Raw genomic sequence first — 21871 nt, 5'->3', positions numbered from 1 at the left:
GAAAACTGGATACGAAATGGGGTCACGTGACGATCACATGAATCCATTTCACAATTTTTCACGTAGACTACAAGCTCTGAATTCAATTTTCAATACTGCACGCTTCCAAAGTATGACACATTTTACTTGTGCCACTTAACTTAAATTTCTTAATTGGAACGCTCACACAGCTTACAAAACGAGATGGACGATTACTTAGACGTATAAGAATGATAAGCGTTACAGCCCAATGTTCTAAACAATTATCTATCGAATTATTGAATGCGATATGGCACAAGTACCTATATCCACATAAACTATAAATCCACAAAAAATGATATTTTAAAATTAATTAATCATCCGACTTCAACTGAGGTCTTTAATCAATTCTCTTTGAGAAAGTCGTAGATGTAGGTGCATTTCTTAAAACTGACGAAAATGTTGATAGCCAATCTTCTATGTATAGTTATTTTTGGTAAGTAGATTTAATTTGATTTTAATTTATAAGTCTACATCCATATTTTAAATAGATAATTAAATAGAATTTTTAGGTGAAATTATAATGTACCTTATATAAAAATTCTACATGTAACTGATTGATTATTTATTAGACGTTTATTTAAATACTTTATGTGTCCATAAAAAATTAATTCATCCCTTTGGTACTATCTTGTGTTTTCCCTTTCACCTTTCTCCTCTCTTTTGCTCAACTACCATGAACTTCTATTTTTCACTATTTAGCTTCAGCCTTTTTCTTATTAGGTATTTCTCCAGCTTTCCTACTATTTGGGTACTCATATGATTAAATCAAAACTTGTGTATAATATTTTTGTAAATTAATAAAAAATAATTCACACTGATTTTCAAAATTCTCTGAGCGACACTTTCTGATTATTTTCGACCAAATGCTCGACAATAAAAAGGAATAAAAATTTGCTTAGGTACGCAGACATGCTCATTGAATTAGCCTCAAAGTTATGTGTAGGGTAAACTCTCAATAACGACACTCTTTACGGTGAAAACTCCCAATAACGTATACTTTACTTTAGCTTAATTGCTTTTTTGTTAAGTGTATGTAGGGCTGTAAAGGTTTGAAAAACCTGTAAATAAAAGTTTGTCTTCCTATTCAGGGGTAGTTTTCGTCATTGGACAATCATTGACAGACGTTAATGATGATGATGGTACAAGAATAGTTGGTGGTGAAATGGTTCTCAATAGATCCGATTTTGCTTTTCAGGTAAGGATATAATTGTCTGGTTAAATACTTTCTTTAATTTTTGCATTGATTACATCAATTTGTACGAAAATTTTATCAGTATATCCACGAGTATCATTTCTTTGTAATAAAATTCTAACAATACGTACCTAATTAGGTACATGTAACGATAGAGATAACAGAATATCTTTTTGTGATAGTTTTTTTTTTCGGATAGCTCCGTTCCCACCGTTTCGATGCTTCTTGCTGATCAATTAATTTATATTGTTCCTAATCTGGTGTGACATCATTCACACTTGAGGACATACTTATGATAACAAAACCAGTCTGCTCAAACAATTACCACGCCAAATAATTAGTAATTATTATGAAATTTTTCAACTAGATATACATTGTTCATTATTTTGCTTAATTAGTTTATTTCGTGAAATAAATCTGGTATTTGCGACATTATAAACATACGAGATGCATATTTATTTATCCTTAAGGATTTTTATTTTTGATTATTATCTAAAGGGCTGTTATGTTAATGTTAGTAGTGCATATATAAGCCATATCGATTCAATTAGGCACATTAGAAAGGCTTTGTCTAACACATGAAATAGTTCAGTATCAACAAATACCTACTAGATGGCGGTAGTCGCCTTCAATAAAAAGAAGTAACTTCTATGGTTGCGAACGATTAAATTAAAAAATTTGAAAAAGATTGTTAAACCTGTATGGGTGTGAAAGATGGACGGTGGGCACAGCAAAAAAAAATATTAGAAGCGTTCGAAATGTGGTATTACATGTGATTGGTGAGGATACCGTGGATAGAGAAGGTTAAAAATGAAGAGATATTAGAGAGAATAGGAGAACGGGGACTCCACTTTAGTCAATAAAAAATAGGCGAGTTAGGTTGGTAAGACATCTTCTCAGGCATGAAGGGCTAGTCAGATACGTATTAGAGGTAGAAACAGGAGTTAAAAGGAGTAGAGATAGATTTTGATTTGATTACTGTTCGCAAATGGCTAGGAATGTGGGATGTTCTAGTTTTAGGGAAATGCAATAGGAACGAGTAGAGGTATGAGTTCAACTAGTCTTAGTATTGACGACTTTGCGATGATGATGAATGGTCAGGAATTAATATTAATAATTTCACTTGTATAATGATGAGTGGTGAAGATTCTCATATGGTGGTTAATATCCCAGTATCATTTCAGGTTTCAGTAAGAAATTCTTCAAGGAATCGGCACTTCTGTGGAGGAACAATAATCAGTGATAGGGTAGTGTTGTGTGCCGCTCATTGTTTTACTAATAGAGATACGTCTCCCGGTGCAATTGCTGTAGTTGCTGGTGATTTATATATTTTTGAAGAGACGAACGATACCGTTGTTCGTTATAACAACAATGTTATTGTCCATGAGGAATATAATGAGACCAGTCACGAAAACGACGTAGCCCTAATTATTGTAAATATGCAATAGATTTCTATTGAGATTTATTGAACTTTCAAAAACGAAAAATTTCTGCTGTTGTGTTTCTTCTATAATTAAAGATATATTTGATCTTATAAAATGATATAGCAGCTTATCTCAATTTTAACTCTTATCTATGTACTATTACTCACCTTAGATAAATAATTGCTGGAATGATAATTAATAATTTTAATTCGTTTTACTGAAAGTTAATTAACACTCCATATGTAATCATAAGTACTTGCGTTATGAAAAAAAATTTTAGCTACAGGACGGGTTTAACTGGAGCGTTAATATCTTTCCGACAGAACCCGCAATGGTGTCACCTGACCCAGGAACCAATTGCACTATTTCTGGATGGGGCTCTTTGTATTCAGTAAGATATTTACAAATACGATTTAATTACCAATTAATATATAATAAATACATCATTCAATCTAACGAGAAATATTCGTTTATAGATATCGGTTATTTAGCAATTTGTACCTAAATAATCAATAGGTTTGTTCAAACTTCAAAGGAACTGATAGATATGACATTCGCGGTCAAAAAAAAATACCTTTTTATTTTTAAATGATTTTAATGTGTGTCTAAGGGTATACATAATGATAAAAGACAAAAGATGACCATAATTATTAAATATTATTTTGCTCCTGCGGAAAAAGGATTAAATCACTTGTCTGTATGCGTACCTAAAAAAGTTATCTTTTTATATACACTATTGCATAAACAATAATTAATTCACTTACACCCTAAATAATATCCATTATTTGCAGCTTCTTATCCCTATCCCTATCTACTCTTTTTTCTCACCTAATTCCCTGCCCATAAATTCTATTTTGCCGTCGTAACCATGAAGATCTTTAACAATAATTAATTCGCTTACATCCTAAATTATATCCATTATTTGCAGCTTCTTATCCCTGTCCCTACTCTACTGTTTTTTCCCACCTAATTCCCTACATTCTATTTTGCCCTCATATTCATTTTTAAGATCTCCATTAGACGGCTTAGTTCACCACCATCCTTCCTTGTTAACTCCCACCTCCTACCATTCTCACATTCTTCTAACACATGCTTCAAGCTCACTTCCTCCTTTTGACGTATCTTAAATCGCGTTTTGTTCTTTTTTCTAATATCTTCATCCTCTACACTCATTCTCTACCTTGAATTATTAATTTTAACGCAAAATTATATTTGTTAATGACTTTGAGCATTTTACGTTAAAATCCGAATGATGAACTTTCAGAGATAATCAAATAATACTGTTGAAAGCCTCGTTTAAAATTATTATTGACAAGCAATTTTATTTTTAAGGGGGGCTTTACGGTAGACGAACTAATGTACGCCTACCTCCCCATCGTTGGTACAGAGGAATGCGCCACAAACTATGGGCCAAATCGCATTCTTCCTGGAATGATATGCGCTGGATTTATGGACGAAGGTGGAGTTGACACTTGTCAGGTTAATAAACTTTAAATTTATTTTATTGAGTGAATAGAAGATGTCAATTTTGATCAGCAATTCGTCTAACTACTAGACGTAGACATATTAGCAATCATGAGTAGACCATTAGTGGAAGTTTATTGTTTCATATGTTCAGCTATTGTCAATATCCCGCCAGCTAAGTGCATAAGTAAATAACTTGCTGCAAATACAATTTATTTGCTCAAAAATTACGTCTTTAGCAGATCATTTACCTTCTTAAATCAATTGATAATTTCAAAATCATTTTCTACAACATACCATCCCAAAATTACATTTAGGATAGATACATTGAGCTGAATTTTTAAAATATTCATTTGCGTGATGTAGGGAGATTCCGGAGGACCGTTGATGTGTGACGATAGCGTGGCAGGAATAGTTTCATGGGGGCGAGGATGCGCACTGCCGGGTTATCCAGGCATTTATACTGATGTGGCATACTTTTACGACTGGATAGACAATACTATAACTGATTATTTCGCTAACGAAATCCTAGGCACAACCGCCAGTCCTCCTAACACAATTTATACTACCGCTTCACCCCCTAATATTAACACTACTCCTCCCCCTAATGATAATACAAACCCTCCAATCTCTACTGAAAGTCCTCCAGCAACTACTAATGCACCTCCTCCCGGTAACAGTTCAGTTTCTTACGTCGGTAGTTTGCAATTACTTGTAGCTATATTTCTTTTCAATTGTATTTTAGCATAAAAATAACATCAATTATGTAATTAGTAAATGAGACGTACATTATGTAAATAAATATATAAAATAAGAAGTAGTTGCCTGACGGATAAGGATGTACACATTTTTACAATAAATAAACAATTAGTAACAAACAAAAATGCGAAGAGCATCAGTGACTTCAGGCACCTGCATCATCATGTAATGTTAATGCATANTAACGTGTTTCAGTCATCTAATGGACCTTAACGCGAGTGCATTTTCTTCGGCTGATCCGTAACTTAATACCAAACATAAACAATAACATCACCCCAAAAACCAGCTGATTCCGACCTACTGAAGGTGAATTTTTCTACGATTTCCGATTGTGCAGAGCCGGCTTCAAAACTGATATAATTTTTTATTTTGTTTCGAAAGTCAAAAGTGTTATAACATTTTATGTTCCAAATGTCCGTAGGAATCTGTGGTATAAATATTATAACTGGGACACACTATGTAGACTATGTTTGACGCGTTATTTTTTATATTATAAAATTTAGTAACAATTTGTGACTTTATTTTATATTAATGTGAAAATTGGATACGTAATGGGGTCACGTGACGTTCCATGGATTCATATTCACAATTTTCCACCCCTAGACTGCAAGCTCCGAATCCAATTTTCAATACTGCACGATTCTAAAATACAGCACGCTTTAATTGTTCCAATTGGCTTACATTTCTCTACTGGAACGCTGACACAGCTTAGAAAACGAGACAGACGATTACTTATACGTGTAGAACAATGATAAGCATTATAGCCCAATATTTTAAAAAATTATCTACCTATTATTGCAAGCGATATGATACAAGTATCTATATCGAGGGATCAACTATAAGTCCACTAAGAGTGGTATTATAAAATTGATTAAAGAATCCGACTTCAGCTGAGGTATTTAATCAATTCTCTCTGAGAAAGTCGTGGATGTAGGTGCAGTTCTTAAAACCGACGATAATGCTGATAACCAAACTTCTATTTATAGGTATATTTGGTAAGTAGATTCGATTTGATTTCAATTTATAAATCTACATCCAGATTTTAAATAAATGATTAAATAGAATTTTCCAGGTGAAATTATAAAGTACCTTAGATAAAAATTCTACGTTCACTTGATTGATTATTAGACGTTTATTTAAGTATCTACTGTATGTGTCAATAGAAAATTAAATTTACTCTGATTTCGAAAATGCTCTTTGAACTACACTTACTAACTGTTCTAGATCAAATAGTCGACAGTAAAAAGAAATCAAAATTTGTTTCGGTACGCAGACTTGCTCATTGAATTCATAATTAGCATCAAATTTATGTGCAGGGTTAACTCTCAATAATGACACTCTTTACGGCGAAATCTTCCTATAATGTAGACTTTTCGAGCTTGATTGCTGTTCCTCTTAACCTATTACATAGATTCTGTCTAGTTCTCTATAAAGATGCAACCATTCCCTCGAACGATGCATACTTTAATTAAAATAATTCAACTGCATCGTAGTATATATTAATTGTTAATGCTGTTACGTTATAGAAAAAAAATATATTTGGCAAATATTATTTAAACTTTCTTTACTTTTCCACCATTTATTTTTAAGTTATTGACAATAGTTCAATAAATGGTAAACATAACTTGATTATTTTGTATAATTGACACTTCCAAAGCAAAATTGCATTGTGCAACAATTTTTTTTAATAAGCATTTAAAGACTAAAAATTTTTAAATGAGTTTCTCTCCCTATTCAGGGGTGGCTTCTGTTATTGGACAATCTGTAATAGAAGTTGACGATACAAAAATAGTTGGCGGTCACCTGGTAACAAATAGATCAGATTTTGCTTATCAGGTAAGAACATATTCTATTCATTATTTCATTAGATGTGAAGTCGTGTTTTCACGAATTTTCTATTAGTTTTACATTCAGTACATTCGTTTCAATAAAAAATTGGTATCCAGTATCAACTCTTCATTAAAAGCAATATATAAATGAGTAATTTTATCAGTACATGTAGATAATTGAGAAGATAACGCAATATTTTCTCGTGCTAGCTTTGTCTCATTTCCGCGCTGATAAATTAATTCGCACAACATCTAATCAGAGATGATGCCACTCACTCATCAGTACAATACGTATACTTCATTTACTTTCTCTAGCGATAAACCCCTTCCAATGCCTTGGATGCGCGCTGGCAAAATCGTAGGTAGGAAGAGAAAAGCTCATTATACTCTCGACTTTTGTTCATTAAACATACTTTATCATACAGTACCTGTCAAAAGTTTTGTTCAATCATGAATAGTAGTGCGAGTCGAAAATAAGCGTTAAAGCCTTTAATATGTCTTCAAATATAAATAAACACCTCGTTGATATTTTCAGTAGCAAATGGTACCAATAACAGCACATTTGAGCAATGCAATTGTAGTGTATAAAATGGTCAATTTTTCCGTGCAGTACTGTACGGATTATACGCTCCTCACCGGTTAAGAGTTTGGCCGAGAGTTGTCTCCTTCCTTTTGTGGCCTAGTGCTGTTCTTTTCTACTTTGCGCCGGTCAAACTGAAGGTCACATCGCTACAGAAACTAAACGAAGTATATCTCTGAAGAAATCGAAGACAGGCTGCTAAATTATTAAAACGCGCAGCAAATACCCGCTTACCCGGTTCGCGGCAAAATCACTATCCGACGCATCTTATTTTTATTAAGTATCTAACCCTTCAGTGTTCATTATAAAACCAACACCGTCACCTAAAAATCTTCAATCGGAAGTCCAGTTGAACACACAACTCTACTACTTACTATTTCGAGCCATTCGCAATAACGCAATATATTTGTAGGTTTCACTAAGAAGTGGTTCAAGGAATCGGCACTTTTGTGGAGGAACAATAATCGGTAGGAGAGTCGTTTTGTGTGCGTCTCATTGCTTCCAAGATCGAGACACGTCTCCCGGTGCCATTAGGGCAGTTGTTGGTGATTTAAACGTTTATGAACCGTCAAATGATACCTCTGTTCATTACAACAGAGCTGTCATCACCAATCAAGCTTTCAACATTACCAGTTACGTGGATGACGTAGCGCTTGTTATTGTAAATACCCTTATGTATTGCGTTCCGTTTTGAGTATTAATCAACTTTCAAAAACGAAAAAAGTGAAGACTATTTAAACTATTTCCTTTATTTGTATATTTCTCTTACAACTCTTTCATAATTTCTATTCGAAACTGTCTTTAACTCATCTTTAATATATTTTATAAAGTAATGCCAAGTTACCTCTACCTTAGCTCTTGCCTAATTATTTACTCTGCTCTATTACTTTTCCAAAAATACATTTTATGTCATATTAAATGATTTATAATGTTATTTCGTTTTACTAAAAGTTAATTAATACTCTAGGTACTACGCTAAGTATTTCCCACATAAAAAAGGAAAATTTTAGATCCAGGATGAGTTTACTTGGAGTTCAAAAGTCAATTTCGTTCCACTCGCATTAGTAAGACCTGAGCCAGGATCCAACTGTACTATTTCCGGATGGGGTTCAGTAATTTCAGTAAGATGTTTAGAAAAGCGATTTAAATTGATTGATTTGTATTATTCTGTTCAATCTTAGAAGATCTATTTATAAGTACTCATTATCAATAAGTAATTACATGTAGTGTGCTTGATAACTTCCTCTAAGGTCATTTTTAGATCAATATATTTTTGAAATTAACCTGGAGATAGTTATCAAGATCATGATGAAGCTCATGATTGCGTGTTCAGATTTAGACCTAATTACTCTTCTGTTGAACATTTTTACGTATCTAGAGTACCGATAGAAATAGTCGATTGAAAATTCTATCAGGAATACGTTAGAGAAGCTGAAAATTTTGTGCTACTTTGTAGTTATAGTTGAAAAAACGTACTCCAATTTGGCTGAACCTAAAATATTTTACATTAAAATCAAAATGATAATATAACTTTTTACAGTGAATGTTGTATGAAATAATTAAACAATCGTGCTAGAAGATTACTTATTAATTAGTGTCCGACCGAAACTGGTTTTTACGACCGAAACCGAATTTCGGCAACGGTCTCAGTTTCGGCCGAAACCGAAACCGAAACCGAAACTTCCTTATAAGGATCATGCTTTGAGAGAAAAACAAAGAAAACGTTATTATGATCAGTCAGTTTTATTTTTTTATCTTTAGATCACATAGCTTGCAGTCTTTGACATTTTTACTTATTGATAATCAAATCAAAATCAACATAACAACCCCTAATTTAAGGAAATACTTTAATTGCGCCTTAAAAATGCTTAAATTAGGTGAGATGTTTATTTGAGTAAGTATAGTATACTTTGCTTGGATGCAATTTATCGCGCCGAACATGACCGAGCAGAGCGCGAGAACTCCCGAACGCAGTTTCGATTTCGGTCGTAGTTTCGGCAGGTTTGCCGCCGAAACCGAAACTAAACCGAAACTCGTTTTTTTGCTGAAACTCGACCGAAACCGAACTTTCGGTCGGACACTACTTATTATCATCAGCCTCGTTTAAAATTATTGTTGTTATTTTTAAGGGGGGTGGTGTAGTTGATGACTTGAGATACGTCAACGTTCTCATCATTAGTACACAGGAGTGCTCCACAAACTATGGCCAGGCTCGCATTACTCCTGGAATGATGTGCGCTGGATCCATGCAAGGAGGAATTGACTCTTGCCAGGTTAACAATTTTTACAAATATTTTCTTCTGCAAAAACAATTCGTTACTCAAACAAGAATTTAAAAGGTACACAAAAAACAATTTTGGCCTGGGGGTCTGACTATGTACAGATACTGTATGCATTTGGGACCACTGAATCCTAAAATTGAAGATTGGAAAAACTTTGGCGGTTGTTGTAGAACAAACAGACTGATTCAGTTCCTGAAGAAGGTAACCTTGTTACTGAAAAGTGCTTCGGACAACTACAGTGTCGGGTTTTAGCGTTGGGGTTTTGAAGTATTTTGTTTGTTCACTGAATCCTAATCCTAGCTCATCTTCAACCTAGCATGTCAGATTTGGATATAAACGCAAAAAATACTCCAAAATTCGCTGCAACCGCTAAAAGTGATAATCTGAAACGATTTTAAACCTTAAACTTCTAACCAAACAATTCTTTCTCCAAATGTATAACTTCATAATCCTCTAAATCCCTAACTCTAAAACCTTATGACCTTATATCTTCGTAATCAAAACAGTGAAACAATATCGCTCAATATTTTACAGAGAAAGTGTTGGTGGTGTGCGTTTCACAAAATTAAAACAGAATATCCTTCTGATTCCCAAGGTGTCAAGGAGTTCGGATTCTATGACACCAAAGGCATACGGAATACATAGTGACACCCCAGGCCGAAAACCAATTAAGTCATAAATAAAATAATTCGAAGTGGTCTGTATTCTGTCGAAACTGCCAGACGCGGATTGCGATTTCGATCTTTTTGGATCTCATCAGCGCGTCGCAGGCAGCTCCGACAGAACACAGACCAACTTTTACCTGCTGTCTTAACAGTGCGTTTTAGAAAATACTACAAATGGCACAGTAAACGCGATCTGTAGCACGATGCTACATTTTAGGGTTACGTATACTCCAACAAGGTTCACTTGTGTGGATATCTACTTGCTGAAATAATATTATTTTATTCGAAAAAGCTAACGTGCCTATCACGTTGAGGTTGGCTACGCCGGGATTCGTTTTCAGCAAGTAGATATCCACACAAGTGGACATTGTTGGAGCATACGTAATCCTAAAATGTAGCATCGTGCTACAGATGGCGTTTACTGTGCCATTTGTAGTACTTTCTAAGTCATAAATGTTCGTCTAGGTTATTCTAACATTTTCCTATACATACCTTTCCAAAAGTAAGGGTTGTAGTCCCCATTTTGAAACATAAGCTTTTAATAGTTTTTGCAACGATTTAGGGAGACTCTGGAGGGCCGCTAGTATGTGACGGTAGCGTGGCTGGAATAGTCTCATGGGGACGAGGATGTGCAAGGAATGGTTATCCTGGTGTTTATACAGACGTGGCGTACTATAACGACTGGATAGAAAATGCATTAACCAACTATTTTGCAAACGAAAATATAACGATAACCACAACTATCAGTCCTCCTGCAACAGCTTATACTACCCCTTCCCCCCCTGATATTAACACTACCCCTTCCCCACCTGATATTAATACGACTCCTTCTCCCACTGATATTAACACTACTCCTTCACCCCCTGATATTAGCACTACTCCTTCCCCTAGTGATAATACAAACCCTCCAATCTCTACCGAAGGTCCTCCAGCAACTACTAATGCACCTCCTCCCGATAACAGTTCAGTTTCTTACGTCGTTAGTTTGCAATTACTTGTGGCTATATTCGTTTTCAATTGTATATTATCTTAAGGAAATCATCGGTTATGAAATTAGTAAGTAAGACGTACATGATCCGTACATGATCTAAATCAATAAGTAAAATAATAACGATGTACAAATTTTTATAATAAATAAAGAATTAGTAACAAACACATATGCGAAGAGCATCNAACATTTTCCTATACATACCTTTCCAAAAGTAAGGGTTGTAGTCCCCATTTTGAAACATAAGCTTTTAATAGTTTTTGCAACGATTTAGGGAGACTCTGGAGGGCCGCTAGTATGTGACGGTAGCGTGGCTGGAATAGTCTCATGGGGACGAGGATGTGCAAGGAATGGTTATCCTGGTGTTTATACAGACGTGGCGTACTATAACGACTGGATAGAAAATGCATTAACCAACTATTTTGCAAACGAAAATATAACGATAACCACAACTATCAGTCCTCCTGCAACAGCTTATACTACCCCTTCCCCCCCTGATATTAACACTACCCCTTCCCCACCTGATATTAATACGACTCCTTCTCCCACTGATATTAACACTACTCCTTCACCCCCTGATATTAGCACTACTCCTTCCCCTAGTGATAATACAAACCCTCCAATCTCTACCGAAGGTCCTCCAGCAACTACTAATGCACCTCCTCCCGATAACAGTTCAGTTTCTTACGTCGTTAGTTTGCAATTACTTGTGGCTATGTTCGTTTTCAATTGTATATTATCTTAAGGAAATCATCGGTTATGAAATTAGTAAGTAAGACGTACATGATCTAAATCAATAAGTAAAATAATAACGATGTACAAATTTTTATAATAAATAAAGAATTAGTAACAAACACATATGCGAAGAGCATCAGTGATTTTATCTACCTATGCATATAACGCAAATGCGTATAATCAGTTTCAGCGAGATGAAAAATCATTCGCAATAGGTATTGGTTTAAAAATATTCCAAATAACGATTTGGGTAGGTATACCATTTGGAACTTTCTGGTTTTCAAAAGCCTCATTGATAATTAGAATATTAGTTTAGGAACGAATATGTAGATAAATAAATATTGCTTAGATTATACCGTTTTAAGTAATTTATGTAGTTATTTCCAGCGTTAAAACATACAGGCTTGTAATTATGTAACTGCCACCCTGGAAAAAACTACTTAATTTAATAGTCCGGAATCTAACTTAAATATTAATTAATTCCTGGTTTCATAAAATGTTTTTGATCAACCTAAGTTCGTTACTTTATAGCAGCTATTAATGATGCAGAACTAATTTTTTAAAATTGTTTTCCCAATAAGTAGATCGAATTTTTCCGGTTCGCCTATAAATTTTTATATTACAATATTTATAGTAACAATTTATGACATTATTACATATTAATGTTAAAACTGGATACGAAATGGAGTCACATTTCACTATTTTCCACGGGGACGTTTCTGAACGTACCCCTGTAATTCAGGCTCTGAGTTTAGTGTCGAATTCTGCACGCTCCGAAATGTGTGATACGTTTTAATTATGGAAATTCACTTAAGTTTCTGAGCTGAAACATTCACATAGCTTAGAAGATGATGTAGACGATTACTTATACATAGATGAATGATAAGCATTATAACGCAATACTTTGAATTATTATCTATCGATTATTGCACACGATAAGGCACAAGTATCTACATCGAGATGTAGCTACTATAAATCCGTTAAATGTGATATTTAAAAATATTTAAAGAATCTGACTCCAACTGAGGTCTTTAATCAATTCTCTTTGTGAAAGTCGTGGATGTGAGTGCGTTTCTTAAAACCGGCGATAATGTTGATAACCAAACTTCTATTTGTAGTTATATTTGGTAAGTAGAATTGATTTGATTTTAATTTATAAGTTTACGTCCAGATTTTAAATAAATGATTGAATAGAATTTTCAGGTACAATTAAAAGTACCTTATATAAAACTCATATATACATGCAATTGATTGATTATTAGACGTTTATTTAAGTACTGTATGTGTCAATAGAAAATTAAATTTACTCTGATTTCGAAAATGCTCTTTGAACTACACTTACTAACTGTTCTAGATCAAATAGTCGACAGTAAAAAGAAATCAAAATTTGTTTCGGTACGCAGACTTGCTCATTGAATTCATAATTAGCATCAAATTTATGTGCAGGGTTAACTCTCAATAATGACACTCTTTACGGCGAAATCTTCCTATAATGTAGACTTTTCGAGCTTGATTGCTGTTCCTCTTAACCTATTACATAGATTCTGTCTAGTTCTCTATAAAGATGCAACCATTCCCTCGAACGATGCATACTTTAATTAAAATAATTCAACTGCATCGTAGTATATATTAATTGTTAATGCTGTTACGTTATAGAAAAAAAATATATTTGGCAAATATTATTTAAACTTTCTTTACTTTTCCACCATTTATTTTTAAATTATTGACAATAGTTCAATAAATAGCAGACAAACAGGACTTAATTGGCACTTAAAACTTCCTAAAACAGTGTTACATGGTGTACAATTTTTTTAATAAGAATTTAAAGACTTGTAAATGAAAGTTTCTCTCTTTCTTTAGGGGTAGTTTCTGTTATTGGACAATCTTTAATAGATGTCGATGATACCAAAATAGTTGGCGGTTATCTGGTAACAAATAGATCGGATTTTTTTTATCAGGTAAGAACATATTTTATTCCTTTTTCGTTAGATGTGAAGTGAAGAATTTTTTATTTGTTTTACATTCATTACATGATTCAATAAGAAATTGGTATCGAGTATCATGTGTTCGTTAAGAGCAATCTAAAAATGAGTAATTTTATCAGTACCTACATGTAGATAAATGAAAAGATATCGCAATATTTCCTCGTGCTAGCTTTGTTTCATTCCCGCCTTTTCAATGTTCCACGCTGATAAATCAATTCGGGCAACATCTAATCAGATGTGACGTTACTCACTCATCAGGACGTATCTGCTGAAGAAATCGACAAACAGGCTGGTAAATAACTAAAACCGCAGCTAATGCCGGATACCCGCTTACCCGGTACGCAGTAAAATCATTATCCGGCGCATCTAATTTTTGACGTGACAACGTCTTATAATTCGATGGAGGTGGCTGCACGCACGAAAAAACATGACTCATGCGGCGTTACCTCGCCCTGAGGCGTTCCATTTAAGGCTTGAAGTGCAAGCGAGAGCGCGGAACGAGCGACAAAGAGGCACAATCGGCCTCCGCGTTCGGCAGCGTTCGACATCTGTCTCTCTCCTACTTGAGTGAGCGATGCGTCCGCGTGGACAGCTGCTATACAATAATACATTTCCATTTACCTCTTTCTCTATATCCATACAAAATATCTATCAAACAAATAAAATTAAAATTTTCTTTTGAAAAATGAAACCATTCCATCAGTACTTTCTTATGACGTTGTCACGTTCAACTATCGTCAGTAAACCGACTTCACAGACAACCGATTTTTTTTATTAAGTATCTAACGCACTTATTATAAAATCATTCGTTGGGTGGAAGTTATGGACCCCAGTGTGAGCCAAAATAGCAGATTTCGCTTTCTAACTTGGAAATGTTGTTGTTATTAATCATGTCATGAAGGTTATTAATTTTTTGGTGTGGTATTTATCGAGACCGCCACTTGTCTTTTTCAGGACGGTTTCGATAAATCAGCGGCTAAGCCTAAGTTTCTGTGTGTAGACATGCAGATACAAAATATATCATGTTAAGTGTGGTATTTGATGTTCGACAAAGGTATTACTAATGTATCTGCCTATAAAACAAAATCTGCTACGCATTTATTTCAGGTGGAAAATGACTGCGATTGATGAAAACACCACGTGGCTGTCATTAATCCAATATCTTTGCAGATCAACATCATCATCATAGGGTCGTCAGTCCTAAGACTGGTTGGACACGTACCTCCACTCTTTCCTATACTAAGCTAAACTTCGCATTTCCCTAAAACAAAAACAACCCACAACCGTAACTATTTGCGAAGAGTAATCTAATCTGGGTCTACCTCTACCCCTTCTAAGTCCCGTTTCTGCCTCTAATATGTCTCTGACTAGACCTTCATGTCTACCTACTTCAAAATTTGCTTCTACTTCTTAACACATCCTATCAATCCGCTATTCCTTAGCTGCCTTACACTTCCTTATTATTTCCCACTTTATAGCCCTTCTTCGTCTGTCCTGTTTTTGTATTTGCGCCTTTCTTCTATTAATCCTAAAACCTCATTTGTTATCCAGGGTTTCGTACTTTCGTTTCGTTTAACACTTAGTATATCTGTAGCTGCTGACTTTAGGCATGTTTTAATGCATGTCTCCATGTCCCTGTCATCCGCGTCTCAGTATATCGTCTGTCCTTTTATCACACGTTTCATTACATTTTAGCTTTTCTAAGTCAAGACGTCTTCTACCTTCCCTCTTTTTCAGAATTTTCAATTTAAGGTTGGTAGGGCACCTTCTCAGGCATGAAGGTCTAATCAGACACATATTAGAGGCAGAAACAGGAGTCAGGAGGGGTAGAGGTAGACCTAGATTGGATTACTGTTCGCAAATAGTTAAAGATGTGGGTTGTTCTAGTTTTAAAGAAATGCGAAGATTAGCTCAGGATAGGAAAGAGTGGGGGTGCGTGTCCAGTCAGTCTTAGGACTGACGACCTTATGATAATGATGAACTATCCTATCGCAACTTTGCAGGTGTCAGTAAGAAATTCTATATCGGATTCCCACTTTTGCGGAGGGACAATAATCGGTAGGAGAGTCGTTTTGTGTGCGTCTCATTGCTTCCGAGATCGAGACACCTCACCCGGTGCCATTACCGTAGTTGTTGGTGATTTAAACATTTATGAATCGTCAAGTGAGACCTCTGCTCATTATAACGAAGCTGTCATCACCAATGAAGCTTTCAACAGTACCAGTTACATGGATGACGTGGCGCTTATTATTGTAAATACCCATATGTGTTGCGTTCTGTTTTGAGTATTAATCAACTTTCAAAAACGAAGAATTCATTCCGCTGAGTTCAAAAAAAGTAAAGACTGTTTAAACTATTTCACTTATTTCGAAATTTCTCTTACATATCTTTCGCAATTTCGACCATTGTTAAATAGTTTCTATTCGAAAGTATACTTAACTTATACTTCATTCACTTTCTCTAGCGATGTGCCCCTTCCAATGTCTTGGATGCGCGCTGGCAAAATTGTAGGTAGGGACAAAAAAGCTCATTATACTCTCGACTCTTGTTCATTAAACATACTTTTTCATACAGTACCTGCCAAAAGTTTTGTTCAGTCATGAATAGTAGTGCGAGTCGAAAACAAGCATAAAGCCTTTAATATGTCTTCAAATATAAATAAACATCTCGTTGATATTTTCAGTAGTAAATGGTACCAATAACAGCACATTTGAGCAATGCAATTGTGGTGAATAAAATGGTCAATTTTTACGGATTATACGCTCCTCACCGGTTAAGAGTTTGGCCGAGAGTTGTCTCCTTCCTTTTCTGGCCTAGTGCTGTTCTTTTCTACTTTGCGCCGGTCAAACTGAAGGTCACATCGCTACAGAAACTAAACGAAGTATACCACTAATGTATTTTATTGAGCGATGGGAAGTTATCTTTGTATTAGCTCTTATCTAAGTATTATCTTTTCCAGAACTCTCATTTCGTGACTTATTAAATGATTTCTAATGTTATTTCATTTTACTAACGGTTAATTAATACTCTAACTGCTACCTTAAGTATTTCCTGTATAAAAACGGAAAATTTTAGATTCAGGATGAGTTTACTTGGAGTTCAAATGTCTATTTTGTACCTCTCGCAACAGTAAGACCTGAGCCAGGAACCAATTGTACTATTTCCGGATGGGGTTCAGAATATTCAGTAAGATGTTTACAATTGCGTTTTAATTTCATTGATTTATATTGTTATTTTACTCAATTCTAGAAGTTCTATTTATAAATATTCATTATCGATAAGTAATTAGTAGATAGTTTGCTTGATAAGTTCCTCTAAGGTCATTTTATGATCAATATATTTTGCAATTACCTTGTAGGTAGTTATCAAGGTCATGGTTCCGCTTATTACTGCGTGGTCATATTTAGACCCAAAAACTCTTCTGTTAAACATTTTTACATATCTAGATTACCGAAAGAAATAGTCGATTGAATATTCTATCAGGGATACTTTAGAAAAGCTGAAAATTTTGTTCTAGTACTCCAATTTGGCTGGACCCAATTTTCCATAAACATTGTGTGGGGTTCAATGTTATTTACTTTTCGGTGATAGTCTGGGACATTTGTAGATTCATCAATGTGACTAACATTGTAAAAAATAAGCTGAACTTACTTTTTGTAACATACAATTTTTTTACGTTAAAATTAAGGTACCTATTCAATTCATCGCCAGATGTATTGTTCTTTGAAATTACACAACAGTACATTTATTTTAACATAAGATTCTATTTGTTAACAACCTCAAATACTTTACATTATAAATCAAAATGATAATTTTTTACAGTGAATATTCGGTAATAATCAAACAATGGTGCTAGAAGATTACATTATAATCATCAGCCTTGTTTAAAACTATTATTATGTTATTTTTAAGGGGGGTGATGTAGTTGATGAATTAAGATACGTCAACGTTCTCATCATTAGTACAGAGGAGTGCTCCACAAACTATGGCCAGGGTCGCATTACTCCTGGAATGATGTGCGCTGGATCTATGGAAGGTGGAATTGACTCCTGTCAGGTTAATAATTTTTAAGAATATTTCCTTCTGCAAAAACAATTTGTTACCCAAAGAAGACTTTAGTAGCAGATTACACAGCTACACATAAAAAATTTTGACCTGGGAGTCTGACTATGTATGGATACTGTATGTTTTTGGGATCAGTGAATCCTAATCCTAGGCCAATTTAATTCCAGGACGTCAGATTTGGACATAAACTCAAAATAAACCTCCAAAGTTCCTGATAATTCCAAAAGATATTAAACCAAAAACTTCTAACCAATCAATTCTTTCACCATATGTATAACTTCATAGTCCTTTAAACCCCTAACCTTAGGACTCCATAACATTATATATCCCCGTAATCAAGACACTGAAACAATATCGATCAATATTTCACAACTATTGGTGGTGTGCGCTTCACAAATTAAAACAGTATACCCTTATGATTCGCAAGATGTCAAACCCTGTATAAGATTTGGTAGAAATAAAAAAATTCGAAGTGGTCTGTATTCTGTCGAACCTGCCAGACGCAGATCGCGATTTCGACCTTTTTGGATCTCATCAGCGCGTCGCAGACAGCTCCGACAGAATACAGACCACTTCGAATTATTTTATTCGATTATGGTAACGTGCCTATCACGTTGAGGTCAGTTACGCCGGGATTCGTTTCAGCAAGTAGATATCCATACATTTAAATGAACCTTGTTGGAGCATAGGTAATCCTAAAATGTAGCATCCTACCACAGATGGCGTTTACCGCGCCATTTGTGGTATTTTCTAAAACGCGCTGTTAAGACAGCAGGTAAAAGTTGGTCTGTGTTCTGTCGGAGCTGTCTGCGACGCGCTGATGAGATTCAAAAAGATCGAAATCGCGATCTGCGTTTGGCAGTTTCGACAGACCACTTCGAATTATTTTATTCGATTATGGTAACGTGCCTATCACGTTGAGGTTAGCTACGCCGGGATTCGTTTCAGCAAGTAGAAATCCATACATTTAAATGGACCTTGTTGGAGCATACGTAATCCTAAAATGTAGCATCCTACCACAGATGGCGTTTACCGCGCCATTTGTGGTATTTTCATTTGGTAGAAACTTTAATTGCATGAAAGCTGTGCCACAAATAGTTTCATGGCGAGAGATGAAGCAACACTTTTTCAGTATTTCGATTATGGGGATATTGGATTATGGGGTTATAAGGTTTTATGAATGGGGTTTTAAAGGATTACAATGTTTAGTGAAATAGTTGATTGGTTAGTGGATTTAGGTTAAAAATGGTTTAAGACAGTAACAGCTTTAGAGGATTTTAGAGTGCATTTGGGGTTATGTCCAAACCCTCATATACTGAAGTTAAATTGACCGCGGAATTGAAACCAGCAACCCCAAAAGCATACGGTATACATAGTGAGGCCCCCAGGCCGAAAATCAATTGAATGATAAATGATCGTCTAGACTATTCTAGCACTTTCCTAGACATTCCGTTCGAAAAGCATCGGTTGTAGTCCCCATTTTGAAACCTTATTATTTAAAATACTTTATGTAATTATTTAGGGAGATTCTGGAGGGCCGCTAGTATGTGACGGGAGCGTGGCTGGAATAGTTTCATGGGGACGAGGATGTGCGAGGGATGGTTATCCTGGTGTTTATACAGACGTGGCGTACTATAATGACTGGATAGAAAATGCATTAACCAACTATTTTGCTAACGAAAATGTAACGATAACTACAACTATCAGTCCTCCTACAACAGTTTATACTACACCTCCCCCTAGTGATAATACAAACCCTCCAATCTCTACCGAAGGTCCTCCAGCAACCACCAATGCACCTCCTGCCGATAACAGTTCAGTTTCTTACGTCGTTAGTTTGCAATTACTTGTGGCTATATTTGTTTTCAATTGTATTTTAGCTTAAGGAAAGCATCAGTTATGAAAAAAGTAAGTAAGACGTACATGATGTAAATCAATAAGGAACATAGTTAAGACCAATAAGTATGTACAAATTTTTACAATAAATAAAGAATTAGTAACAAACAAATATGCGAAGAGCATCAGTGACTTGTACCTGTGTCATGTAATCCAAATGCATATCATCTGTTTCAGACAGACGAAAAATCATTAGCAATAGGTATTAGTTTAAAAATATTTCAAATAAAAATTTGGGTAGGTACCACTTCGAACTTTCTGGTTTTCAAAAGACCCATTGATAATTAGAATATTATTTTAGGAACGAATATGTATATAAATAAATGTTGTTTAGATTATAACGTTTTAATTAATTCCTGGCTTCATAATATTTTGTTAATCGACCTACAACAGCTACCAAAGATGCAGAACTAATTTTTTAAAAGTATTTTCCCAATACAATGATCGAATTTTTCCGGTTCGCCTATTAATTTTTATATTACAAAATTTATAGCAACAATCTATGACTTCATTTTATATTATTGTGAAAACTGGATACGAAACGGGGTTACGTGATTTTCCCATGGACACTTTTCAGGAGATATATTAGAGAAGGAAGATAATGTGGAAATAGGTGAACTTTGTTTCTCCATAATGAGAGAAGAGTTCGATGTAGCATTAAAAAATATAAAGAATAATAAGGCGCCAGGTGTAGATGGGATACAGGGGGAAATTATAAAACATGCAGGACAAGAGGTTAGAGATCGTATGTTTAAGTTAGTTAGTCACATTTACGAAACGGGGAAAGTCCCAGAGGATTATAAACGGAACGTAGTAGTAACATTACCTAAGAAGAGGGGCGCGGATAGGTGCGAGAAATTTCGAACAATTAGCTTAACTTCCCATGCGTCAAAAATCTTAACTAGAATTGTACAGAGGAGGATGGAAAAAAGGGCGGAAGAACTATTAGGGGAAGATCAATTTGGGTTTAGAAGAAATAGAGGAACGCGGGAGGCCATTCTAGCTTTACGGGTAGCAATAGAGAAAACGATAGAAAAAGGAAAGAGTGCGTACATAGGATTTGTAGATTTAGAGAAAGCTTTTGACAATGTTAAATGGGACAAGATGTTAAATATACTTAAAAATGTAGGGATGAATTACAAAGATAGAAGAGTGATACTTAGTTTGTATAAAGAGCAACAGGCAGTTATAGAGCTGGGGATGCAACGTAGAGAAGTAAATATTAGGAAGGGAGTCAGGCAGGGATGCACACTGTCACCGCTACTTTTTAATCTATACATCGAAGACGCCATCAACATCATTAAAGACAGTACAACTGTAGGGATAGATGTGCAAGGGCAAAAGATTAGTATGCTTAGATTTGCAGATGATATAGCAGTATTAGCATCTAGCAAGGAGGACCTAGAGATAGCTTTAAATAAAATGGAAGCGGTACTGACAGATCAGTACTGTATGAAAATAAATAAAAGTAAAACTAAAATACTGGTATGCAAGGGAAGAAAAAGTAGGGAAAGAGCGAATATAAAGATAGGAGATGAAAAATTAGAAGAAGTGGCTGATTTTAGATATCTAGGAAGTCAGATAAGTGAGGATGGAAGGAGTAGTAGGGATATAAAGCAGAGGATAGCGCAGGATCGTGTCGCCTTTAATAAAAAGAAGTCACTTCTATGCTCGCTAACCGTTAATTTAGAAATTCGGAAAAGGTTGTTAATGGTGTATGTTTGGAGCACGGGGTTGTACGGGTGCGAAACATGGACAGTGGGAGCGGCGGAAAGAAAAGGTTAGAAGCGTTCGAAATGTGGTGTCATAGGCGGATAATGACGATATCGTGGGTAGAAAAGGTTAGAAATGAAGAGGTACTGGAAAGAATAGGAGAACAGAGGACTCTATGGAAGACAAAAAAAAATAGGCGAGATAGGTTGGTAGGACACCTTCTCAGGCATGAAGGTCTAGTCAGAGACATATTAGAGGCAGAAACAGGAGTTA

The 21871-nt window shown here is 35.1% G+C and overlaps 1 protein-coding gene across 1 annotated transcript in view; it reads left to right on the top strand.

Moving 5' to 3' along the window:
* Window positions 1-21871, top strand: part of LOC108741266 — a 59017-nt gene that overhangs the window by 17815 nt on the left and 19331 nt on the right. The window contains 17 exon segments of the mRNA XM_025976500.1: window positions 1110-1216; window positions 2398-2646; window positions 2918-3028; window positions 3970-4116; window positions 4468-4845; window positions 5795-5855; window positions 6599-6696; window positions 7682-7930; window positions 8280-8390; window positions 9399-9542; window positions 10779-11246; window positions 11479-11935; window positions 13800-13897; window positions 15928-16176; window positions 17000-17110; window positions 17837-17980; window positions 19512-19872. Coding sequence (XP_025832285.1) covers window positions 1110-1216; window positions 2398-2646; window positions 2918-3028; window positions 3970-4116; window positions 4468-4845; window positions 5795-5855; window positions 6599-6696; window positions 7682-7930; window positions 8280-8390; window positions 9399-9542; window positions 10779-11246; window positions 11479-11935; window positions 13800-13897; window positions 15928-16176; window positions 17000-17110; window positions 17837-17980; window positions 19512-19872 — 3543 coding nt within the window.

This window comes from Agrilus planipennis, unplaced genomic scaffold, assembly GCF_000699045.2.
Source record: "Agrilus planipennis isolate EAB-ADULT unplaced genomic scaffold, Apla_2.0 scaffold21, whole genome shotgun sequence".
NCBI lineage: Eukaryota > Metazoa > Arthropoda > Insecta > Coleoptera > Buprestidae > Agrilus > Agrilus planipennis.
This window is presented reverse-complemented; position numbering and strand designations above follow the sequence as displayed.